The sequence below is a fragment of the Babylonia areolata genome, chromosome 27 (assembly GCF_041734735.1).
Source record: "Babylonia areolata isolate BAREFJ2019XMU chromosome 27, ASM4173473v1, whole genome shotgun sequence".
In the NCBI taxonomy this organism is placed as follows: Eukaryota; Metazoa; Mollusca; class Gastropoda; order Neogastropoda; family Buccinidae; genus Babylonia; species Babylonia areolata.
Genome location: NC_134902.1, coordinates 8,016,017 through 8,039,345, shown reverse-complemented (window position 1 = coordinate 8,039,345; position 23,329 = coordinate 8,016,017). Strand labels below are relative to the sequence as shown.

Below are 23,329 nucleotides of genomic sequence, written 5' to 3'. Positions count from 1 at the left end.
GTGCCAAGTCAGTGTGTGCTGCATACGGGACCTCGGATTTTCGGCTCATCCGAATGACTAAATGCTCACTGATTTTGATTTTTCCAATCGGCAAACTTGGCCGGAAAAAGAGCCGCGGGAGTGGGAATCAAGGACACTGTAATGGAAGAGTAGCATCTTAACCATTCTGCCACCTTCCTCCTCAGTTTTTTGTTGTTGTTTTTTCTCCTTTTCTTTCCATGATTAGTATGAACAGTGATGATGATGATGATGCTGACTATGACGGCGTACGATGACACTGGTGGTGATAATTATCCGAGGCACGACGACGGCGATACTTATGATAATGCTGATCTGATGATGATGATTATGATGATGTACGTTTCTCATGTCTGTCCTTCGAGAGTCGAGCTTATTTGGGCCCCTCATTCTTTCTATTTGATATCAGTGGCATTGCAAGACCGGTCTAGTATTTTTAGCCAAGGAATTTATAGTTGTAGTGCAGCTGAGTTACCAATATGTTGACCAGTGGTAGAATATTTTGCTGCCGAGGAACTTTGTGAGGTGGACTTGCGTTCTGAATGAATGATGCGTTTAATTTGCTTTCAGCCTGGATACGACTCCAGAAACTGCTGATCCATAAGAAAAAGTAAGAAATAAAGTCGACATCGTTATCACCGTCATCATCGTCATTATGCTGTCTGTCTGCGTTTCATTATCGTTCACATTATTTGTGTATGACCATTCCTTTGCATCTTCTATGTGTGCATACAAAGGAATCGTCTTTAAGGATATGATTGATATGCGTCGTGTTTTCATATGTGTTGCTTATACCATACGAAGACTAATTTGAAAGTCAGTACATGAGGCACATGAAAAATTTTTTTTCAGACCAAGGAACTATTTCTAGTTTATGCATGCCACTTCCGGTTATGAGTAATGTGGTTGTGTATTGGTCCAAGTTTCCATTTGTGTGGCACACAAGTAATGTCGTACTGAGGTTAATACACAAGATTTTCATGAGGGACATCCAGTGTAAACCGCTGCAATTTGGAGAATTAAGAATAAACTCCTGAAGGCCAGGGTAAGATTTGTTAATGTTAAATAAGTTTCGTTGTCTTTCAACTGCATTCTCGTTGTTTGGATAAAAATACTCGAAGACAAGCCGTTGAAATCTGAGGCCTGAAGGAAGATGCATTATCTCACCTGTTTGCCCCCGGAGGTGTCTTGTCGTCTGCTACAGAATGGTCTTTAAAAAAAAAGTGCATTTTAATGCGTTTGCCAACGACCTGTTATTTGGTTGCATCGCCATATCAGGAGCTACTCAGCAGCAAGCTATTTACTGAATCAGTCTCTTGAGTCAGTTTCCTTTTCTTTCGTTATTATTCATAAATCATTATATTACTTTGGAAAAAAAGAACCATGCTTCACATCACTTGATCAAGCCTCATCAGTGCATTCTGTAGGTATTCCATTTGTGTGGTAATGATGATCTTTGAGACATTCTGGTGACAGTCAAGAGAGGCAACTGTGACATTATGATATACCCAGATCAATTCAATTTGAATGAATTTGTGAAAGAAAAAGTGATAGCTCATTTGTTAGCCATTCCATTCGAATTTTGGGATTTGTATTTGTTATTAAAAAAAAAATCAAACTTAGATTCCATATTTGTTTTTGATCAAGAGCTTTTTTTCTAGTAAACCTGTGGCACAGACATGGAATGATACACACCATGACTAAATGACAGATTCAACATCAACTCCAGGCAAGTCTGCTGATTTTGTAAAGTGCCTCCAACTTCTTTGGATGATGAGATGCCAGAATCATTGCTAAATCTATGGAAATCTATGGCAGTTGAAGAAGATAATAAAGAATTGTTCAGTGTCAACACTCAACATCCTTTGCTTCTTACAAAACAGGTCACAGAAGTAAATGAATACAAGACATTGTGTTAATCATCTGTCAAGTGATTTGTTAAAACCATGGAAAGTGAATTCTATGAAAACACATACAAAGTGAGTGTTGTGGAAAACCATTGAAGTGAATTTTGTGGAAAATCTACATGCCATCACTGGTACAGTGGTAGTGGTACTTAAATTTTGCAGTGCTCACATTTCACATGCCTTGATTTATGTGTCTCTGTGAACATTCAGAGTGTGACACTACAATACTGTTAAGTGTTACTAGAGAAGTGTGCTTGTGATAAATTTTCACTTGCATACACTTGCTCCAGCATTGTTAAACTGCACTCTGCAGACTGCAGTACAACTGTACTGTAAAATGCTGGACCTACTCATTGAAAGATGGGCCAATAATGAAATAATTTTTGAATTTGATAATGTTTATTGTGGATTTGATTTTGAAAGAAAAATCTTTGGTCTCAGATGGAGAATTATTTAGGCAAACACACACAAACTTTGATGTGCGCACACACACACACACACACACACACACACAGAGACACACACACCAAAGCATACACCACAGCACACTCATGTATCTGCATATACCCATTTATGCATGCACATAGACACACACCAAATGCTGGCTAGTTACAAATAACACCCCCATGCCACCCCCAAGCTTTTTCTCCTCACCCCATAATTTTCATGAATTCATGAATGGATGATGTTGAAAAATAAAAACTTTCAATGTGTGCACCATGAAGCATCTGAATAAGGAAGGACAGTCACTTGCTTTTGCATATGTAGCATAAATTTCATTTGTGTGATGCTTTTGATGAATTCAGGTTTAACAGGTAAGCATTTATTGTGTGGAATTGCTTGGGTTTCATCTTAGAGGTTTTGGTTGAGTTGGTTTTCATTCAATGAGAGTTACTGAAATTCATTTTGCCCCTCCCCTCTTTATTCCCTTTCATACCCCCTCCCCTCCTGCCACACACTCTCCTCTCATACACATGCGTGGATGCATGCCCACAAAAAACCCCACAAAAACAAACACAGCTCAACAAGAAAAACCTGTGTGGTGAGTGTCAAAATCATCGAAAAATTAATCTGTGTTAAAAACCAAGTCTGTTTAACAGTAGACTGACATTGCTGACTGTGATCTCTTTCAATCCATGACTGCTTTAGGGAGGGGAAGCTGGTCATGGCATGTCTTTTCAAGTCTAGAAGTCAAAGTTTATGTGCTGTTTTAAAAATTGTAACCAGGTTAAAAGGTCAAGAACATAAATTACAAAATTCTACAATGGTGATCTCCCACACTACCAGTGTGTGCTGTTTTTTCTCTGTTAAAATTATATCAGTACAAGAACTGGTGCACACACACACACACACACACACACACACACACACACACACACACACACATATGTATATGTTTGAAGAGAAGTCACATATTACATGTGAATGGGGCTGATGACTAAATCTTCAGGAAAATCACTAAATGGTTGTTGATTGTACTATTTTATTTAATCATACTGGATTTGTTTGAGAGACAGGTCATTGACTGCTTTGGGGAGAAAGCTATTGGTGAAACGATAATAAAATTGATAATAATGATCATCAAAATAGAATATTTGATAATAGTACATTTAAATAAGATTATATATATATAAGTGGTTTCAAAACTCAAAGTGTTTCACAAAAACACACACAAACTTTGATGTGCACACACACACACACACACACACACACACACACACACACAAAAACAAAGTCATGTACACAACGCGTGCACATGCATGGAATAAATAGATGTGGACCCCTATAATACACTATATTGGATAGAGTTCCTTGATTATTGTATTGTACTGTAATATAACTCCTTTGTCATAATGCATTTGTGTGAAATTCTGGCTGCTTTCTCCAGGGAGAACTTGTCACTGCAGTGAGAGTGCCGCAAGTGCTTTCTTTTTTCTTTTTTTAATCAAAGTTGATTTTTCTACGCAATGTTCTTTTGTGTGTGGTAAGTGCATGCAACACACGGGACCTCAGTTTGTCGTCTCATCCAAATGACAATGCCAGCCTCAGTGCAGCAAGCAGCTGGTTCCTGTGCCAGCCAGCACTGTGTATTGTGCACAGTCAGTGGGTCAGGACCATGAGGGATGGAACAAAGAGGAGCTGCAGCTGAGTCAGCCTGCTGTGAAGGTGGTTCTAATCACCCACTGTCACTGTTATCAGGAGACTGGAATCGGGGACAAGACATTTTGAAGGTTTCCATCCATCTAATAGACAGGTCTCTCGATTCCAGTGAAAACTAGTAATGGTTAACATCTCTTATTTTGTGACAACAACAAGGTCAGCATCAGTTCAGTGTGATCAGTTTGTTATTGATCACTTTGAAAAAATCCAGTCAGTTGTTTGTACAAGTCAAATGAAAACAGTCAAGGGGTGTGCAAGACATTGCTGTCCACAGACAGACAGACCTACCAAAAGCAGTGTCCTTGATCTTACTGTTCTCTAGATAAGGAAGCAAAGTCAAAGTCAGAATGACAGTTTTCAGTATTTATCCGATACTTAAGGGCAGTTGAATAGATATTCTGGATCTCCTTTTGATAAGATGGATTTGTAAAATATTGAAACTGCTGTCAGTATGTGTTCTTAATCACCATGGTCACATTTATTGCCTTGCCTTCTCGAGTCTCTCATTACATGACATTTTAACTAAGGTTTGGGAATGAGGGAAGTTTAATTAAAAACAACAACAAAACAACAAAAAAAAAAAACAAAAAAAAACTACAGCGATATAAATAGAAATCATTTACTTTGAATGAAATATGTTCTTCTTGGAGTTTTCTTGCTTTGCATTTAAAAAAGAAAAAAAGAGAAAAGAAAAAAAGAATTCTACTCAAATGTTTAGAATACATACACAGATAAGTAAGAGTGGTTGAATTTTGATTTGGCATGACTCCATTCTACAAGGTGTTGATTATGCATAATCATGTCTATTATTCCTAATAAACCATGTTCATCATTCAGTTCAGTGTAATGTCATATAGTGAATGACAAGTTTAGCATGGGTACTTGTATACTAATTTACATGTTTCATAAATAGAGTAGTATTTTTGTTTGCCATTCAACATATTCAGTATAGAATTAAACATAAATTAAGAAAAATTGTAGAAAATTTAGCATTTGTTACGAATAGTGAAAATCTATTCTCAGTGAATAGAGATGGTGTTCTTCCAGTTGTGTAAAAAAAAAAAAAAAAAAAAAAATCTGATGCATCTATATGAATGAATGGGGTTTTACAGGGTCGCCACTCCAAAATGGCCACAATAGGAGAACATGGACCAGTGAGTACCCACACGCTGGATAAGGTTACCAAGGCCAAAGTCACTTTGGAGAATTACTACACCAACCTTATCAACCAAAATGGCGAGCGCGAGTCAAGGTAAGATGAACTTGACAGTTGAGCTCAAAACAGAAATGTATACAAGTTTGCGGCATGCCCTTGCTCACATTACCACTTTGCTTTCTCATTCAGTTTGCCCATATCACATTTTAATTTTATGCACAAGTGGCACTTGTATTATTCATCATTTCTTGTCATGGGTGTAAGTGTGCAACAAAAAACATGAACACAAGCAAAACACATGCACATACACATATACCCCACTGGTTTTAGTCTTTAAGTTTTATTTGGTAAACATTTTGCTTAGTTGCAGCATGTGATTGACTTTTTTTTTTTTTTTTAGAAATAATGATACCAACTAGTCATGTATGCCTAGAATTTGTTTTGCCAAATGTTGCCTCCAGTACTTTTTTGTTGTTGTTGTTGTTGTTTTGTTTTGTTTTTTTTGCTAAGAGAATAAGTAAAAATATGCACACCCACAGTTAAACATTTCTTTCTGATGTTCACATCACATGTGAGTACTCAAAATGGCAATGACATTACATGCAAGGACAGTATTTTAAGAATTTTTTGTTAGTTGGATGTAATTTACTGAAATTGATAGGATCTAATATTGATCATTGTTATTACTCATACTGTCATAGTGTTTTCTTTGAAATTTTAACCCCTTGTGTTGAAGACTTTGCAAAATAATTTAACATTTAAAGTAAATAGCCAAAGTTTCATTAATTTATTTGTGTGCTTTCTGGCCCTGTTGTCTTAGAATGGTAAAATAGAGGAGCTGGCATGGAAAATAAAATCTGTAAACAGATAAGAGTTTATGAGTTACATTGAGGATGTGTCATAATCTGGTACAACAAGACAAAAAGACATTCCAGTCTTGTCTTGAAAGTAATATATTTTATTGGACAGTAGTGTGTATTACTGTAATGGATTACTTTTTGTCACAATGGATTTCCCCTAGGGAGCCTTTCATAACATGCAAGTGTGTTTGTTTTTGTGTCAAAATGGATTTTTTTTTTCAGTAGAAGTTTGCAAGGGTCAACCCTTTTGTTGCAGTCAGGTTCTTTTGCATGCACTGAGTGCCTTGCAACACATGGGACTTTGATTTATTTTCTCATCCAAATGACTGCTGTCTACAGCATCAAATTAGCACACGTCTTTGACTGATAGCAAGGGAGTTGTGACTTAGTGTTTGGATTTATCATACATACAAGGAACGTTCTAGAGACCTGTAGAGATAGGGTGCAAACTTGCTCTTCACACACCAAAAGTACTGAATTTTTGTGGGGTAGACATTTCTCCTCTTGAAGTAGAGGTCAGGCAGTACTCATTAACAGAAAATCCTTTGTATGAAAATATGGCAGTTGTTGGAAATATTTTTGTGGTTCAGAATGTTAGACCCATCTTTATTTTTTTTCTTTGATGGTGGATGAAACTCCAAGGGCTTCAACAGAACAAGGAGCAGTTGTGGGCCCAGTTGCTTCACCAGATCACAGATTGATTATACCTAAGCTGGCAACCTGCTAGGTGCTATTTAAAACTGAAAGACTCTGGAACAGTAAAATAGAATCAAAACATAGCCGTTATTAAAGAGACAAAGCATGCAAATTCCTATAATATTAATACTAATAATAGTAAAGTAAAAAAAAAAAGTCTGGAGAGAGAGAGAGAGATTTTGGTACTGCTTACAGAATCTGTTAAAATCGAAATATGATAGATAACTGTCAATCTGGACATACTGAAAAAGTTATCAATGTTGAACATTATGTACTCAGTACTTTGATAGGAAAATTGACAACTTTAGGTATCTTTAAACTAACACAAAGCCAGGCTGTATGGAGAACAAAAAGACTGCAGTGACAGCCTCAGTCTGATCACTAAGTGTGGTGATAACCACCAGGCATGACAGGACTGTTCCGGTAGACATACATTCACTGCTTCAAGTTGTGTTGTTACTGAGTGTGCACGAGTAGAACAGGACATGCACAGCACAGCTGCTGGGGACAGATAGAGTGTGCGATGTTCTTCCTGAACTGGATAGTTGGGACCTGGCTGTTAGCCAGACTGCTGAGCAGTGTCTTCTGGCCTCTTTGTAAAGGTTAAATCACAACGGAAAAGAAATCGCCAACCTTCCTTCCACACCGGCATACTGCTCTCCATGGATACCGATAGCCCGGCCACACAAAAGAAAATGCTCTGCCACATGTTACCACTAGTACTTAGCCCATTCTTGTTTCAGTTTCAGTTTCATGCAGGTGTCAGAGCCTGTGGACTGATCCATATATATGCTATACGTATACCGCATCTGTTCGGGGGAGGGTGGGGGTGAGGTGGGGAAGCAGATATTTGACTTTTGCATAAACCCAGTGCACTGAACACTAGTGAACAGTCCTTTGTGGTATTGTGATTGAAATCTGAGTTTAGATTCAACTTATATGTTTATATGATACTTATTCATCAAAGATAAAGATATTTCTGATCTGAATTATATGTTTATAAATATGTGCATCAGAAAGGGATCACAAGTATTTGAAAAAAAAAAGCCAACAAAAAAACCCCAAGAAAAACAAAAAAACAAAAAACAAAAACAAACACCTGTCAGAAACATTGTCAACCAGACAGAGAGTTCAGTTTATTGTTCTGTTTAATGTATTAACATTTATGTGTATGGGTGTGTCTGTATCTTGTCTTTTAAACCTGCTTGTAGTTTAATTGACAATTAAAATAGATTATGATTCTGATTCAACTCACACACCAGAAAACAGTATTGTCAGATTAACCTTCCCTTCCACAGGCAGTGGATACATGTGCATACAGTCAGCAGGCATAGTATAGTGTGAGACATTGTCAAGTGCTGTGTTGTTTTCAGTGCAGCATTTAAAGCTGGTTGATAACAGAGGGGGGCTGTGGGGTAATTAACTGTAGGCATTGTAGCAATTTTCATTCAGCCAGTCAGTATCGTTTTACTAGGTGGTGCTGTGAATGTCTTTTAGAGATATAATCACTAAATTAGTCTCTTTTCCTTATTCTGTCGGTGTCATGTGCGTTTTATGACCTGTGTGCATATATTTTAGCACCTACAGGATTGCATTGATTGATTGATTGATTGTGTGTGTGTGTGTGTGTGTGTGTGTGTGTGTGTGTGTGTGTGTGAAGTGCTTGTACTAAGTTTGATTTAACATCCATACACAACTGATTTGGACAGGAAACAAACACTTGTAACAAAACACAGAAAAGAAGTCTAAAGGAGTACATGGAACGTACAGTGCAATTTCTGGTACATTGGAAATGTGTGTGTGTGTGTATTCATGAAATCAGTATTTGTATATATTTGGATCTGTTGAAGTTTGAGTAATGACTGCGCTACTGCTAGCAAATGCTATAAGAAAAAAAGAAGAAAGAAAACCCACAAAACATTTATATATTGAAAACACCACAGTGAAGGAGATAGGTACAAAGAACTCTTCATAATAAAGTGACAAGTTTCAGAGGTGTTCTTATCTTTGAATGTTAACTGTCCACAGCAGAGGGAAATAAGTGCAAAAAGTTCTTTCATCATAAAATGACAGGTTTCAAATATTTTAATCTTTAACATGAGTAGCCATTGTCATTCATCTCATGGTGCCAATCCTGAGGCGTTCCTGAGCGTCATAGAAAACGACTTTGGTAACAGCAGGTGAAGTTCAGTCTTGACATTTCTCAATGGCAGGGAGGTCAGAATCTCTGGCTGACAGTTGGGGGGTCAGTTCTAATTTCGCCCCACTGTAGAACTTAAAAAATGAGAGAGAAAAAGTTAATCCTGTTCTTTGGGTGAAAGAAATGCTTTCACTGTCTGGAGTATAATGGGCAGAGTGCCATTCTAGGAAGTGAGGAATCTGGGGTTCCAGGACTCTGAAAATGGCCATCTTCTGTCAACTATGAAATATGGATCCATTGCTTCAAGCTGTGCTGTTTGAAATTGATTTTGCACCAGTGACTGTTTGCACAAAATCGTTATCCCAGGTCAACAGACAGGGACACATGCAGTATGTGCACATACACACACAGACAGACAGACAGAAACCTGCATACACACACACGCACGCATGCGCGCACGCGCGCGCGCACACACACACACACACACACACGCACACACAGAGTGACAGTGACACATACACACATATTGTGCACTCATGAATTGCTCACACACACACACACACACACACACACACACACAGAGTGACAGTGACACATACACACATATTGTGCACTCATGAATTGCTCACATACACAGCTCACACATAACTGATACAGACATAACTATGTGACACACTGTATTTCAGAATAGCAAGCTAATATGACAACATTTTATTACAATATAGTTACATACATTGAGAATTGTTGGACATTGATGGTACACATAGACTAATTTGATATCACAATCCACAAATGGCTTCTGTTTTTGTCTCACTGTTCTAATGAGAATACATTTACACATCTCATTTCAATTTGCTGTGATGGAACTCAGGTTTATGGAATAAAGACAGATTATTAGATAGAGAATGCATACATCATTACATGTTATGCTCAGCAAGTAGTAAGTTCTGTTTCCATGATTTTTTATGAAAGTTTTCATACATGTAGTCTGATCTTTGTGATCCATTTGTTGCGTTCATTACTTGTTCTGTCAGTCTGTGTGATATTATCTCTTCCGACTCATGTTCAGTCATGTTAATTAATAATATACATGTAAAATTGTAATGTACATACAAAGACACATGCATACAGATATCATTCATATATATATATATATATATATATATATATATATATATATATATATATATATATATATATATTATGATTCATACGGAAGGGAATGTTGTGCCTTCTCAGATACCGCATCTTGGAACGCACTATGGATGATGAGGGGCTCACTGATGAACAGGTAAGTTCTTTTGGCTGTTGTCTGAACTTTACTATACACATAAATGACATAATTTAACAGGACAACATATACAATAATCTAACAAAAAATGTGTATTCACATTGTCACATATTGTTTCACTCAGTTCATCATTATCTAAATTGCCGATTGAAATATACTGTATTTTATTGAAATGGAAACACTAAACAACCAAACAATAGTGTTCCATGACATGTGTGCAGCAGAGATGTATTAAAAAAAAAAAAAAGAAAAAAAAAAAAAAACCAGGAAGGAAAAAGGATTATCACTACCTTCAAGTTCAATACTGACCAGAAGACAAATTGTCCTGTGTGACATAAGAATAAAAATATTCTTTAAGATTGTTCTGCTTGACTGAGTTGTTAGCCATACAATTGCATTCTTTATTTCTTTCTTGGCAGTAATCTTTCATAGATTATACATTCATGGGGCAAAATAAAGGGCAAAATAAATCAACTTTAATGTTGAGCAGAACACAAAACTAAAAACATACTGTCACATGACAAGACTTTCATGGTTGTGTGTGAAGTATGGTTGAAAGTCTTAGATAAGAAGAAGAAAAAAAAATTGTTCACAAGTTTCAGATTTCTGTCAGTTTCTGTTTGGAGAATTTACTGTGGCTCTATATGAGATTTGTGTGTGTGTGTGTGTGTGTGTGTGTGTGTGTGATGTGATTACATCCCTGGATGATTGCAAGACATATGAGTACAGTCACTCTGTGTGGATGTGTGTTTACATGCGTGTGTGTGCATGCGTGTGTGTGTGAACATATGCGTGCAGGTGTGCAAACGGAGACATGTGATTGGGCTTTGTTGTTGCTAAAACTGCACACAATCAATGCCTGCAGGGTTGGGTTGGGTTGCTGTCAGTTTTGTTTCGTGATAAAAAACAACAACAAAAATGAACAAAACAGCCACCCTGTATGAAGAACAGGATCCTTATTATTGTCGTGATGCAGGCGTTGCCTGTGGCTTCCCACACCACCCACCCCCACCCCCATTCAAACCCCCCACCCCCCACTCTGTCTGTTGTGATTTATCAGTGTTCTGAACACAAGCACGTCTGAGCTTTCATCTGCTTGCACCTTCAGCTGGAAAAGCAAATAAAAGCTAAAAGGAGAAACGTAGAGGGGAGGATGGAGGGGGCGGGAGGGGGGGTGGGGGGTTAGGGGTTGAACTGATAAGACTTTAGTGTATTTTTTTTGTTCATTGTTGGATGGATGTGCAACTTTAGACATTGACAGATAACTTCGCCACAACAGAGTTTTGTTTTCCTTACTTAATTAAAATATTGACATAACTGAATGGTTTTCTGAACAGACTAAGACAGACAGACACTGAGACAGACAGACAGACACTGAGACACAGAGACACACACACACACATACACACTCTCTCTCTCTCATATACACACACGCATGCACACACACACACACACACACACACACACAAAATCTGTGATGACTGAACAGCTGTGTAAACGGAAACAGGTGGTGCAAGTGTGGAAAACACCTTGAAAACAGCAACAGAAACATCTGATTAGTTGGGTTTTTTAAATTTTTTTATTATATTTATACGCTCTTTGAGTTTGATGCGTCCTCCATCAGCTCAACACTCCTGTTTGAATATGATGCACAAATATATCCACACCTTCACTCACACACCAAAGCACACCTCATTTACAGGTCTGCAGTATTTTTCATTAGTGCTGCATGATCAGTGTTTTATTGTGAACAATCAAATCTAAAACTAAAAGGAGTGGAATGTATTTTAGAGAACCATTTTATTAATGGACAACCATGCAGGCAATCCGCAGAATCTAGCTTTCACATACCACTGATGGTGTACTGATACATGTGCACAGTCGCATCCAAACTTTAACATTATATATTTGGTCATGTGCACACAGACATGTACATACATTTAGTTGAGAGAGAGACAGAGAGAGAACAAATTTGACCCTTCAACTAAGTTTCAGATTTAAGAACCAGGGGTAAATGGTTCAGTTAAAGATGGTGTGGGGAGAGGGGTGTTAGTGCGGGGAAGTTTGGCTGGAACGACAGAGTGGAGGAGGGCTGACTGTATCTGCATGGATGGCTCTCAGTGGCCGTGGCGACTGAGGACTGTGTGTGCACTGTGTGCTAACAATGCCTTGTGTCAATAAAGCTGTGTGGTCAGTCAGCCATGCCTGACCACACTGTCAGTCCACCCCCCTGACTGCCCCCACTGTCCTTCCGTGCTCGTCAGCATGCATCATGGTACACCCCTGCTTGTGTCAACATCTTTTCTTTTTTTTTTCCACCACAGGTTTTGACATTGTGCATATACAGTTAATGGATTGGGACAGGGTAGATTTGTGTGAAATCTTTGCTCATGTCTTCAGTGCTTGCACAATGTTATGCAGTAGAGAAAAGTATAAATTTGTGTCCACTGCCTTTACTTGACAAAAAGAAATTCATAACAATGGGACATAAGACAGCATATATAGTAATATACACATGCAACATGATGCCAGAAGGAAGACAGCAGCATAAAAAGGGGGGTGGAGGGGGAAGGAAACACAGTCAGGAATTGCAAAATTACTTTATATATATGAATAGATCAAATCGGTCTGGTATTGCAAGTGTGTGTGTGCATACATGTATGTAGACAGTAAGCTGACTTTTGACAGAAATGTTGATTCCATTCATAAGAAATGTCAATCTAGAATATTTTGTTTACAGAAGCTTAGAAATGTTGGTATAAATTCAAATATTCTTCAAAGTTATTATCGATGTTGTATCGAGTCCGTGCTTACAGTTTCATTTATGTGCTGGTATGGAAGTTTGGGAGTGAGGAGTAAGCATGTTTTGAACGATGTCATGAGTGTATGCAGTAAAATTGTGGGAGTGAAACAAGCTAGTATGCAAGAGCTGTATGAAAGTCGAGTGGTTAAAAAAAGCAGGCAGATAGCAACTGACGACACCCATATTTTAGCAAAGTATTATGAGCTATTGCCATCAGGACGACGCTACAGAACTTTTAAGTTGAAATCCAGAGCTCTGAAGACTTTTATTCCACGTTCAATCCACCTTTTAAATTCTTGAGAACTGTGTCCGTGCATGATAGGCTGTACCTTGTTCTAGTTGTGGTGTGTGTGTGTGTGTGTGTGTGTGTGTGTGTGTGTGTTTACTGAGCTTAAAACGTGACAACTGGTTATAATGAATGTGCAATATGTAGGAAGAATAATGTGCAATATGCAGGATGAATGTACAATGAATATGTCTAATGCTAACATCCATATTCTAAATATATTTCTGTTTAATAATTACGATGTAATAATTAATTGCAATGTTTTTAAAAGCGAATATGTGAAATGCTTTTATTTGAGAACATATGTTTTATTACTCTTGTTTAATCAAGTTATCCGCGCGTGTGGGGTGGGTGGTGGGGGCGAGGGGGGGGGTGCGGTGCGGGTGTGTGCTGATTATCTGGTTGTGGTTTTCCGCAATTCATCTTTATTCTTATCTTATCTGTCTATTATAATCAATGTGCAGTATAGTAGGCTATGTTTATAATTATATTCAAATAATGTTTCTTAATTCTTTCTGTTTTTACATTAAGAATACTAGTTATTACCTGCAGTGTGTGGATGTATGTATGAAACGATGTATGTGATATTTTTTACATTTGTATCTTCGTAATATTTGTAGGGGCTGTTGTTGGCTTTTACAGTTATGGTCCCCATGTTGTTTACTTGTTTATGTTGTGATAATGCACCTGACCAAATTTCTCCAGTTGGAGATAATAAAGTTATTCTTATCTTATCTTATCTTATCTTATCTTAAGTCTGCATTTTCTCTTTTATTTTTAACTCACCTTGCATGCACTTGCCTGACTCCATTGTCAGACTTCAAACCAACACATGTCTATCAGCCAAATTTTGATGAACAGCAGTCAGAATGACAAGCCCAACAAGCCATAGGTGACCGTTTCCAGATGGAACTGATCTTTGAAAAATTTCATGCTGCACATATCTTTTTTTTTTTGTATATTTTTTTTTCAAGTGTGTTTGTACCTGTTTGTTTTTATCATTGTGTTTGTGCGATTCTTGATGTGTCTTGAACAGACACAAAAATTTCCTCCTTGAGAGATTAATATTATAAAGTGATATTGTATTGTACTGCATTGTAACTTAACAGGACATTAATAATGAAGAAAATGCCCAGGAACAGTTGTTGCAAAGCACATATCTGAAGTCCTGCTGACATTTTAGTTCATCTTTTAATTGAAGATGACCAATCAGCACCCAGGAATCACAGATGAGGTGCTTAGTGCTGAAAACATACACAGTTTGGCAGACTGGATAGATAGCATGATAGTGGAGAAGGGCAGGTAAACTGTTATCATAAAAACATGACAACTAGAAAAGCTTTCATCAGAAAAAAAAAGTGGGGAGTGGAGGAGAGTTTCAGACTTAAAGCAAAAATTCTTTTCGCCAGTTTTAAGTCTCTCCGCAGTCATACTGACAACTTCCCCTTAGCTGATCCAATCCGTTCTGATCAGAGTAAAAACAGGCCTTCCTTTTTTCAAAGTAAAGGGCGTGTGGTGTTGTCTTGCCAAGTGAACGACACATTCACCACCATCCTGTAAGATGGTCCACACTTCCCTGCTGCCCGCCCACACTAAGCCCCATAAAACCCATTGTGATTCATGGTAAGAGAAAGAACTATTTCTGTGGATACCTAATCAATACAAGTCATGTCTGTGGACTTGACGTCAGGTTCCTGTTACATGTTCTTATCACTGTGGAATGATTTTATTGTGTTGTCTCCGTGTGAGTTCTATCAATTTAATATGTGATGCCTGACATTATGGCCAAGTGGTTAGCATCGCAAACTGACAGCTGGGATGACTCAGGTTCGAGTCTCATCAATGTGGATTTTTTTTGTGCCTGTGGTTAGTTCCTACTCAGAGTTGAGTGTGCTGTGGGAAGACACTTCATGGATGCAGGTGTCTGTCTTTCAATCTCAGCCTGATTTATGGTTGGATATAAATATATATATATATATATTATGAGACTACAGCTTTCCCCAGTTGTTCCAAACCTAATTGGACTACCATAGCATCATCTTCTTCACTCCCATCATCATTCACCATCATCAACAAAATGCCCCACATTCAGACCCCCCCTCTCCCCCCCTACCCTTACCTCCCCCCCCCCCATGACTCCTCCCCCCCCCCCCCAAGACCTGCCCCCCAAAAGAAAAAGAAACACAAAAAATAAACTCCATATGAGTTAATTCTAAGACAAATGAAACAAAGTCCACATGAGCGAAATAAATCATTCCCTGTTGTGCTAATGGAAGGAAATCAATGCAAGGAAGTGATGATGTCTGGATTTCATAACAATAATGATAGAAAATATTACCTTGCATTCATGTAACCATCATGCACAGTGACACAAAGAAGGTCACTTTCCGACAACAGAAAGTTAACGCAGTATAATGTACAAAGTTAGTCTGACATTTTCATACACAGTAATGCCCATGCACACACACACATGTACACACACATATATATATATGCCACACATATGTGCAAAGTAGGTTTTGTCACTCCATAAGCAATCCCCATTTTTCAGACGTGATTATTCTGAAAGGAATGCACAAGAGTAATCATGTATCTCGTTCAGTTTCCATTACAACTGAATGACCATGCAATACTCCCCTCCCCCCAAACAACAACAACTACAACAACAAAATGACAGCATTATGTTTGGATTAGCAAATTGCTAATAACATATTTGCCAAAAGTTATTACACTACATATATTAGATGCAAGTATGTTGTGAGTCACTATCACACCAGTTTACCCAGCGAGAGAAATAGAATACTTTTTATTTGAGTATCATAGATTTTATTTCTCTGTCAGAATAAGGCTGTAATTTACATTTTAGAAAGTTCTACATGCATGGTATCCATGACAACTCAGAAATGGATTGTTAAACAAGTCTGCAGATTCATCAGACTCCCAACACTTGATATCATAGCAACAAAACACATTCCTTTTTCTGTCCTAACTTTAAGTGTGTACAATTTCAGCATCATGCTGGCTTGTTTTTCTTCCTTGTAAGTGATAGAAAACAAATTTATCAACACAGACATATTTTGAGAGAGCTTGTATTTTGTGTTTATTTTACTGTTTGTTTGTGCTTCAGTTTGACATCTTTTCACTGGTTTTGATTTTCGCTGCAGTTTTGTTTTTCTCAGCCAAAATTAGATTGAATTTAGTACCTATGACAACTCAGAATTGTTGTGTGTGTGTGTGTGTGTGTGTGTGTGTGTGTGTGTGTGTGTTGTCATTGTGGTGATGCTATAATTTATAAATTGTGTGTGTGTGTGTGTTTGTGGTGGTGGTTTTGTTGTTGTCATTGAATACAAATGTTGAGAATCTGTTAGTTGGTGCATGCATGGGTTTGTTTGTGTGTGTGTGTGTGTGTGTGTGTGTGTGTGTGTGTGTGTGTGTGTGTGTGTGTGTGTGTGTGTGATATTTGACTGCTTTGGCACTCAGATTGCCTGGCTGCCATGAAAGCTGTAATTTTGAATCAGCCTTTTGTGAGAGATCAATGAACGCCAGCTGTCCAATAATCTATCCTGGATAGTGTTTTAATGACCCTGACAACATGTGGTAACTTTTTATTTTTTTATTTTTTTATCTGGTTCCTGCACAGGAATGTTCAGTTAGTTGACACAGCAATCATGGATTCTTTTTCTTTTGTGTTTTCTCATCATTTTTCTTCCTGAAGTTTTAAAATCTTGTTCTGTATTTTCACATTGATAGAGTATTTCTTGACAAATATGTTGCACATTTTTGTACACCCTTTGTTAATGTCCATGTTGAAAAAAAATTAAGATGCTGTCTAATTTGAATAATGCATTCGCAGTACACAGAATGCAATGCTGTCTTTCCAGTAGCCTTTGGAGAAAGTAAGAAAGACAGGAATTTCACTTTTATTTTGAGATGAGGAAGAACTGTGTAGGCTGGACATTTTAGGTTTTATGATGACAGGTGAGGTCGCTTGTGAAGAAATGACAGTGTGGTAATAGCTGTAGTAGATGTGCCAGTTTGGTGGGTAGATGTGCCAGTTTGGGGGGGGGGGGGGGGGGGGGGGGGGGGGGGGGGGGGGGGGGGGATGTTAGGACATTATTGCCTGACTGGTCTGCTGTGTGTGTCTGTGTCATTGTATTTGTATTTCTTTTTATCACAACACATTTCTCTGTGTGAAATTCGGGCTGCTCTCCCCAGGGAGAGCACATCACTACACTTCAGCGCCGCCCATTTTTTTGCATTTTTTCCTGCATGCAGTTTTATTTGTTTTTCCTATTGAAGTGGATTTTTCTACAGAAGTTTGCCAGGAACAACGCTTTTGTTGCCGTGGGTTCTTTTACATGCGCTCAGTGCATGCTGTACACGGGACCTCAGTTTATTGTCTCATCCGAATGACTAGCGTCCAGACCACCATTCAAGGTCTAGTGAAAGGGGAGAAAATATCGGCGGCTGAGCCGTGATTCGAACCGGCGCGCTCAGATTCTCTCGCTTCCTAGGCGGACATGTTACCTCTAGGCCATCACTCCACTTGTGTATGTTCATATAATGTGAAGTTCAAACCTGAAGTGAAAATGCTTACATTTACAAATTTATGGTGGAGTAGTGGTGATGTGCTGGACATGGAAGAAAGTTTCTACAGGTTCAAGTCCTATTTTTAAGACCAGGATTTTTACTTACTCACAATGCAATACAATATGATGCAGTACCATACAGTACAGTACAATACAGTATATTGAAATGCATTACATTACAATACAGTAACAATGTATGACTTGTTTGGTCAGAGTTGTTGCCATGAACAGGTTTGTGATGGAAACTACACTTTTTCAGTGTGTATGTATCCACCACCCCCACCCCCATCCCCATCCACTTGTCTTTGTTTTTCTCTCTGTGTGTGTGTGTGTGTGTGTGTGTGTGTGTGTGTGTGTGTGTGTGTGATTGTGAAAATATATATGTATAGTACATTCTTGTGTGAATTCTTAGTGCATTGATGCATGCAACTGTGTGTGTGTGTGTGTGTGTGTGTGTGTGTGTGTGAGCTCAGGAGGAGAAGGGGTGTTAACAGCAGTTTACGCCTATCTGGTAAATTCTGCATAGGTGTCAGTTGCCAGTCGGGGTAGATAAAGATGGAAAGTTTCACAGTTTAACAATAACATGGTGGTGTTAGGACCACATTGATCTGGAGCAAGAAACATGATTTAAAACTTTGTATGTTGGTAGTTGTGGAGGAAGGTTGTATCTGGTTGGACTTAGTGCAAAAAAAAAAAAAAAAGCATTGTGCACATTGTTTCATGGCATGTTTAACATACAGGGACTCTCTCTCTCTCTCTCTGACAGACAGACACATCTATATGGATACACGCTTGCATAACACATACGTGATAAACTCACAGCACACATATTTGCACACATACACCAAGTGTTTGCATGCATAGACACCATTTGCACACACGCACACATACAAATGCACATGCACAGTCAAATACCACTTGTACATGCACTCGTGCATGCACGCACACACACGCACACACACACACACACACACACACACACACACACACACACATGTACAGTAGTGTTGTACAGAGACAGATATACACACACTCGCAGATCCAAGTACTCTTGTGTACACAGTACAGTTACCCTCCTTATTTATTCTGTCTGTAGTGTCTTTCTGTCTTGTGCGCCCATCATCTCCAGAGTCCCATAGAAATTCATGAATTAGATTTGAATTTCAGAACACTGGGTGGTTACACCATCACTCATCTGTCCATTGACTATAATGTAATGTATTTCATTTTGGTGCTGACAGTTCCTTGTACATCAGGACAGTGATGCTTACAAGAAGTTCTTTGATGTGGTTTATTTTGCATTTATGGCCCATTTTACCGTCTCATTCTTCAGTGTTTTGTCAATGGTTCTGTCTTTCTGTCTTTGTCCATATGCCTGAGTGTCTGTGTGTTCTTTTTAACTTTTCTCTTTATTTCTCTTGCTCTGTTTGTCTGTGTGTTTGCATAAACGTGAACTGTCTTTCTTCTTCTTTCTCTGTATGTCTGTGTGTTTGCATGAACCTGAACTGTCTTTCTCCTTGCTCTGTATCAGTGTATGTCTGTGTGTTTGCATGAACCTGAACTGTCTTTCTCCTTGCTCTGTATCAGTGTATGTCTGTGTGTTTGCATGAACCTGAACTGTCTTTCTCCTTGCTCTGTATCAGTGTATGTCTGTGTGTTTGCATGAACCTGAACTGTCTTTCTCCTTGCTCTGTATCAGTGTATGTCTGTGTGTTTGCATGAACCTGAACTGTCTTTCTCCTTGCTCTGTATCAGTGTATGTCTGTGTGTTTGCATGAACCTGAACTGTCTTTCTCCTTGCTCTGTATCAGTGTATGCCTGTGTGTTTGCATGAACCTGAACTGTCTTTCTCCTTGCTCTGTATCAGTGTATATCTGTGTGTTTGCATGAACCTGAACTGTCTTTCTCCTTGCTCTGTATCAGTGTATATCTGTGTGTTTGCATGAACCTGAACTGTCTTTCTCCTTGCTCTGTATCAGTGTATGTCTGTGTGTTTGCATGAACCTGAACTGTCTTTCTCCTTGCTCTGTATCAGTGTATATCTGTGTGTTTGCATGAACCTAAATTATCTTTCTTCCTCTTTGTCTGTGTGTTTGCATGCACCTGAACTATCTTTCTTCCTCTTTCTCTGTTTGTCTGTGTGTTTGCATTAGCCTTTGCTTCTTCACCTTGCTCCATATGAGAATCTGTGTTATTTTAAGGCCAGACACGGTAGTACAAAAACGTATGAAATGAACTTGAAGTTTATGGCTTTCTGTGACATGGTATGCAAAGATATTGGATAAAATATGTCTAAAAAGGTCATTTCGTGCAATTTGTCCTGACGGTTTCTATGGAAACGAATCCAAAATGGCTGACAAACAAAAAAATTAAAAGCTTAGAAATTCGGTACCTTTATAGATATGTTATTTCTGTTTGTTTTATTTGATTTATTTGTATTTGTTCTTTATTATAGTGCAATGGTATTTTGGGATTTGAATAAATACATTTATTATCATTGACTCACTTGTGTAAACTATGTTTTAACCCGGTGTTCGGTTGTCTGTGTCTGTGTGTCCGTGGTAAACTTTAACATTGACATTTTCTCTGCAAATACTTTGTCAGTTGACACCAAATTAGGCATAAAAATAGGAAAAATTCAGTTCTTTCCAATCATCTTGTTTAAAACAATATTGCACCTCTGGGATGGGCACAAAAAAATTAAAAAAAGAAGCCAAATTATATGCAAACTGCATTTATTGTTATATTTATATTTTTTTTATTCTCTAAACTTGGCACTTTGATCTGATATTCTGACCCAACAACAAGAGCAGTCATTATTATCATTTTTTGTTCAAACAGGAACTTCTTTTGCTAAGCATTGAAGTTATATTTATTTTGCAAACGTTTTGGTGCAGATAGTAAAAAAGGGAAATTAATCTGTAATTAATGCTAGAGGACTAAATTTCCTTTAAACTGATCTTTCTCATCTTAAACATTACATTTTGAAATTATACTCAATGTTAAAAAGCTTGTGTGTTTTACTCTCAGTGTACAGGGCTTTCTCTATGTTCATTCGCCCAAGTGGTCTTTTTCGGAATATACTAAATTCAAAACGATGAGTGGACTTTATAGATCTATTGGCTGAGCCCTGAAGGTCATGGGCAAAAATCAATTGTGTACACATATTTATACACATTCAAAGCGCGTGCTCATATTCTTCGCGAACGCGAACGATGCCATTTTGTTTCAAGTTGTTGACCTGTCCGTTCAATCCTATATTCAATGGACAATACACGATAACATGTGATGGAAAGTTGGAGAAGGAGACCGTTAAATATTTATTCAGAGAAAGATTTGAAAACGCCTCATCACTTACTGCCATAAAAATATCCACAGAATCAGTCGGAATTCACAGTTAAAAATTGTAAACCATGCGAGTTAATACTCTTGAATTGATGAAACGAAAAAATTTCCAGTCTTGACTTTTCTCAAAATGAAGTCCTTTTCACTTCATACGACATTTAGAAGTACTTGTACTTGGCTCTACATGTTATTAGTTTAACAAAATACTAAATTTTCATATCAACTTTAAAACTATAAAACTAGAATGAACATAAAAGAAAAATTGAATTGACTGTCGTACTACATCCCCGGTGGGTGTAACTAAACTTGTACATCTATCTAGATTTAGAGAAAACGGCTAAATGTTGCAGTGTGATTGCAGCGACAGCCACGTCTCCTTTACCGTGGACTTAAAAAGAATTTTTTTTATTGCCCTTAAAGATTTTTTGAATGCACAAGATACACCAGAATAATATGATTTCAACAGCAAATACCGCAATTGATTTATCGCCCTTTAAAAAAGTATGTTCAAATATTAAATTTTAGAACGTGAGACAAGGAGCCACAATAGTGTAATGGGTAAGACAGTTTCTTCTCAACCGAACACATGGGGTTCGAATCTGGTTAGGACTTAAAATTTTTTAATTATTTTATTTAACCCGAAGCTTTATAATAACAAATACAGAACACATTTTAACGATTAGATTTTTTTTTTAAGTGTATCACAAGTGAGTCTTGAAGGCCTTGCCTCTCTTGTTTTTTTTTGTTGAAATGTGTATAAATTCCTTGACATAATTTTTTTCAAATGAGTGTATATTAATTCTTTTACTAGTACTATACAAACCACTGCACTATAATAAAGATGAATACATAAAGAAAGAAAGTACCAAGTTTGACGTGCTATCTTTTAAAGTTTTTGAGCATTAGCATTTTGAAAAATGGTATTACGAGGACAAAACACAAAACTGAAAAAACAGGAAAAGAAAGAGATGTGCTTGACAAGAAATCACACATGTTGATGCTGTTTGAAGTTTTAAGTAGATATAGTACCCAGGTGAAATGGACTATAAAGATTAGATGTTGAAGAAGCAAATTATGCGAAAAAAAGAAAATCACAAAAAATCGTGATTTTGGTCAAAATTTCACTACCGTGTCTGGCCTTAACTCCTCCTTTCTCTGTCTTACTCACACATAATGTTTGAGTCTGTCTACATTAGCAATGATGTAAAAATAATTTCTTTCTCTGAGCTGTCTTTACTGTACCTTCCTCTCACCCTCATTTTCCTTCACCTCTTCCTTTCCCTCCCCACCCCCTCTTTTCTTTCTCTGTCTGTCTGTCTCCCACCACCCTCCTCTCTCTTTCATGTAGAGGTAGCTGGGCCGAAGAGATAAGACCAGTTCAAAGTTGGTCAGGAAAGTGGAGCTGGCTGTCGAAGACACATCCCTGAAGTGGACAACACTTCCCAGTCTTCCTATTGACTCATACTATGATTGCCTCCAGGTAGGATTTGGCCAACCCCCCCCTCCCCCCTCTCACCCACCCCCTTCACCACCCTCCCTAGCCAAATCTTATACTCAAATGTTTCTGATGAAGTTTCAACCCATGTCAGCCAGCTGTCCAGTCAGTGACACAATGCATCAGAAATTAGCTTCAGCATTGGTATCTTGGAAAGTTTTTTTTTGTTGTTGTTGTTGTTTTGTTGTTGTTGTTGTTGTTTTGTTGTTGTTGTTGTTGTTTTGCTTGTTTTTCGATGTGTGGTTTGCTGTGTGATGGGAGAGAAGGGGAGTTGAGAACATTCAGACTGTGGTTGCGTGTGGAAGTGGGGAATGGAGTGGGGGAGTGGTAGTTGTTGCATGCATCTCACTATGCTCATCGTAAGGAATAGTTGTGGGTCTGCTTAATTTGATGCTTAGTTTTGACATTTGTCCTGATCAGGAGAGTATTGTCCAGAAAGTTCATAAAAAATCACAGGTGGAACTTTTTGAGCAGCAGGTTCAGGTTCAGATCAGACTGATGACTTGTTGCAGCAGACCCAGGATCTGATCGCTGAGATCATGCCCTTTGTTTGACAAAGATCACAATCTTTGCTCGGGCTGTA

General features: G+C 38.0%; 1 protein-coding gene across 1 annotated transcript in view; it reads left to right on the top strand.

Annotated features, from left to right (window-relative positions):
- Positions 1-914: 914 nt before the first annotated feature.
- Positions 915-23,329, top strand: part of LOC143301478 (serine/threonine-protein kinase tricornered-like) — an 82,570-nt gene continuing 60,155 nt past the window's right edge. Inside the window, exons 1-3 of the mRNA XM_076615793.1 lie at positions 915-1,063; positions 5,198-5,337; positions 10,177-10,228. Of these exons, the coding sequence (XP_076471908.1) occupies positions 5,213-5,337; positions 10,177-10,228 (177 nt within the window). The 5' untranslated portion in view covers positions 915-1,063; positions 5,198-5,212. The remainder of the gene's footprint in view (positions 1,064-5,197; positions 5,338-10,176; positions 10,229-23,329) is intronic.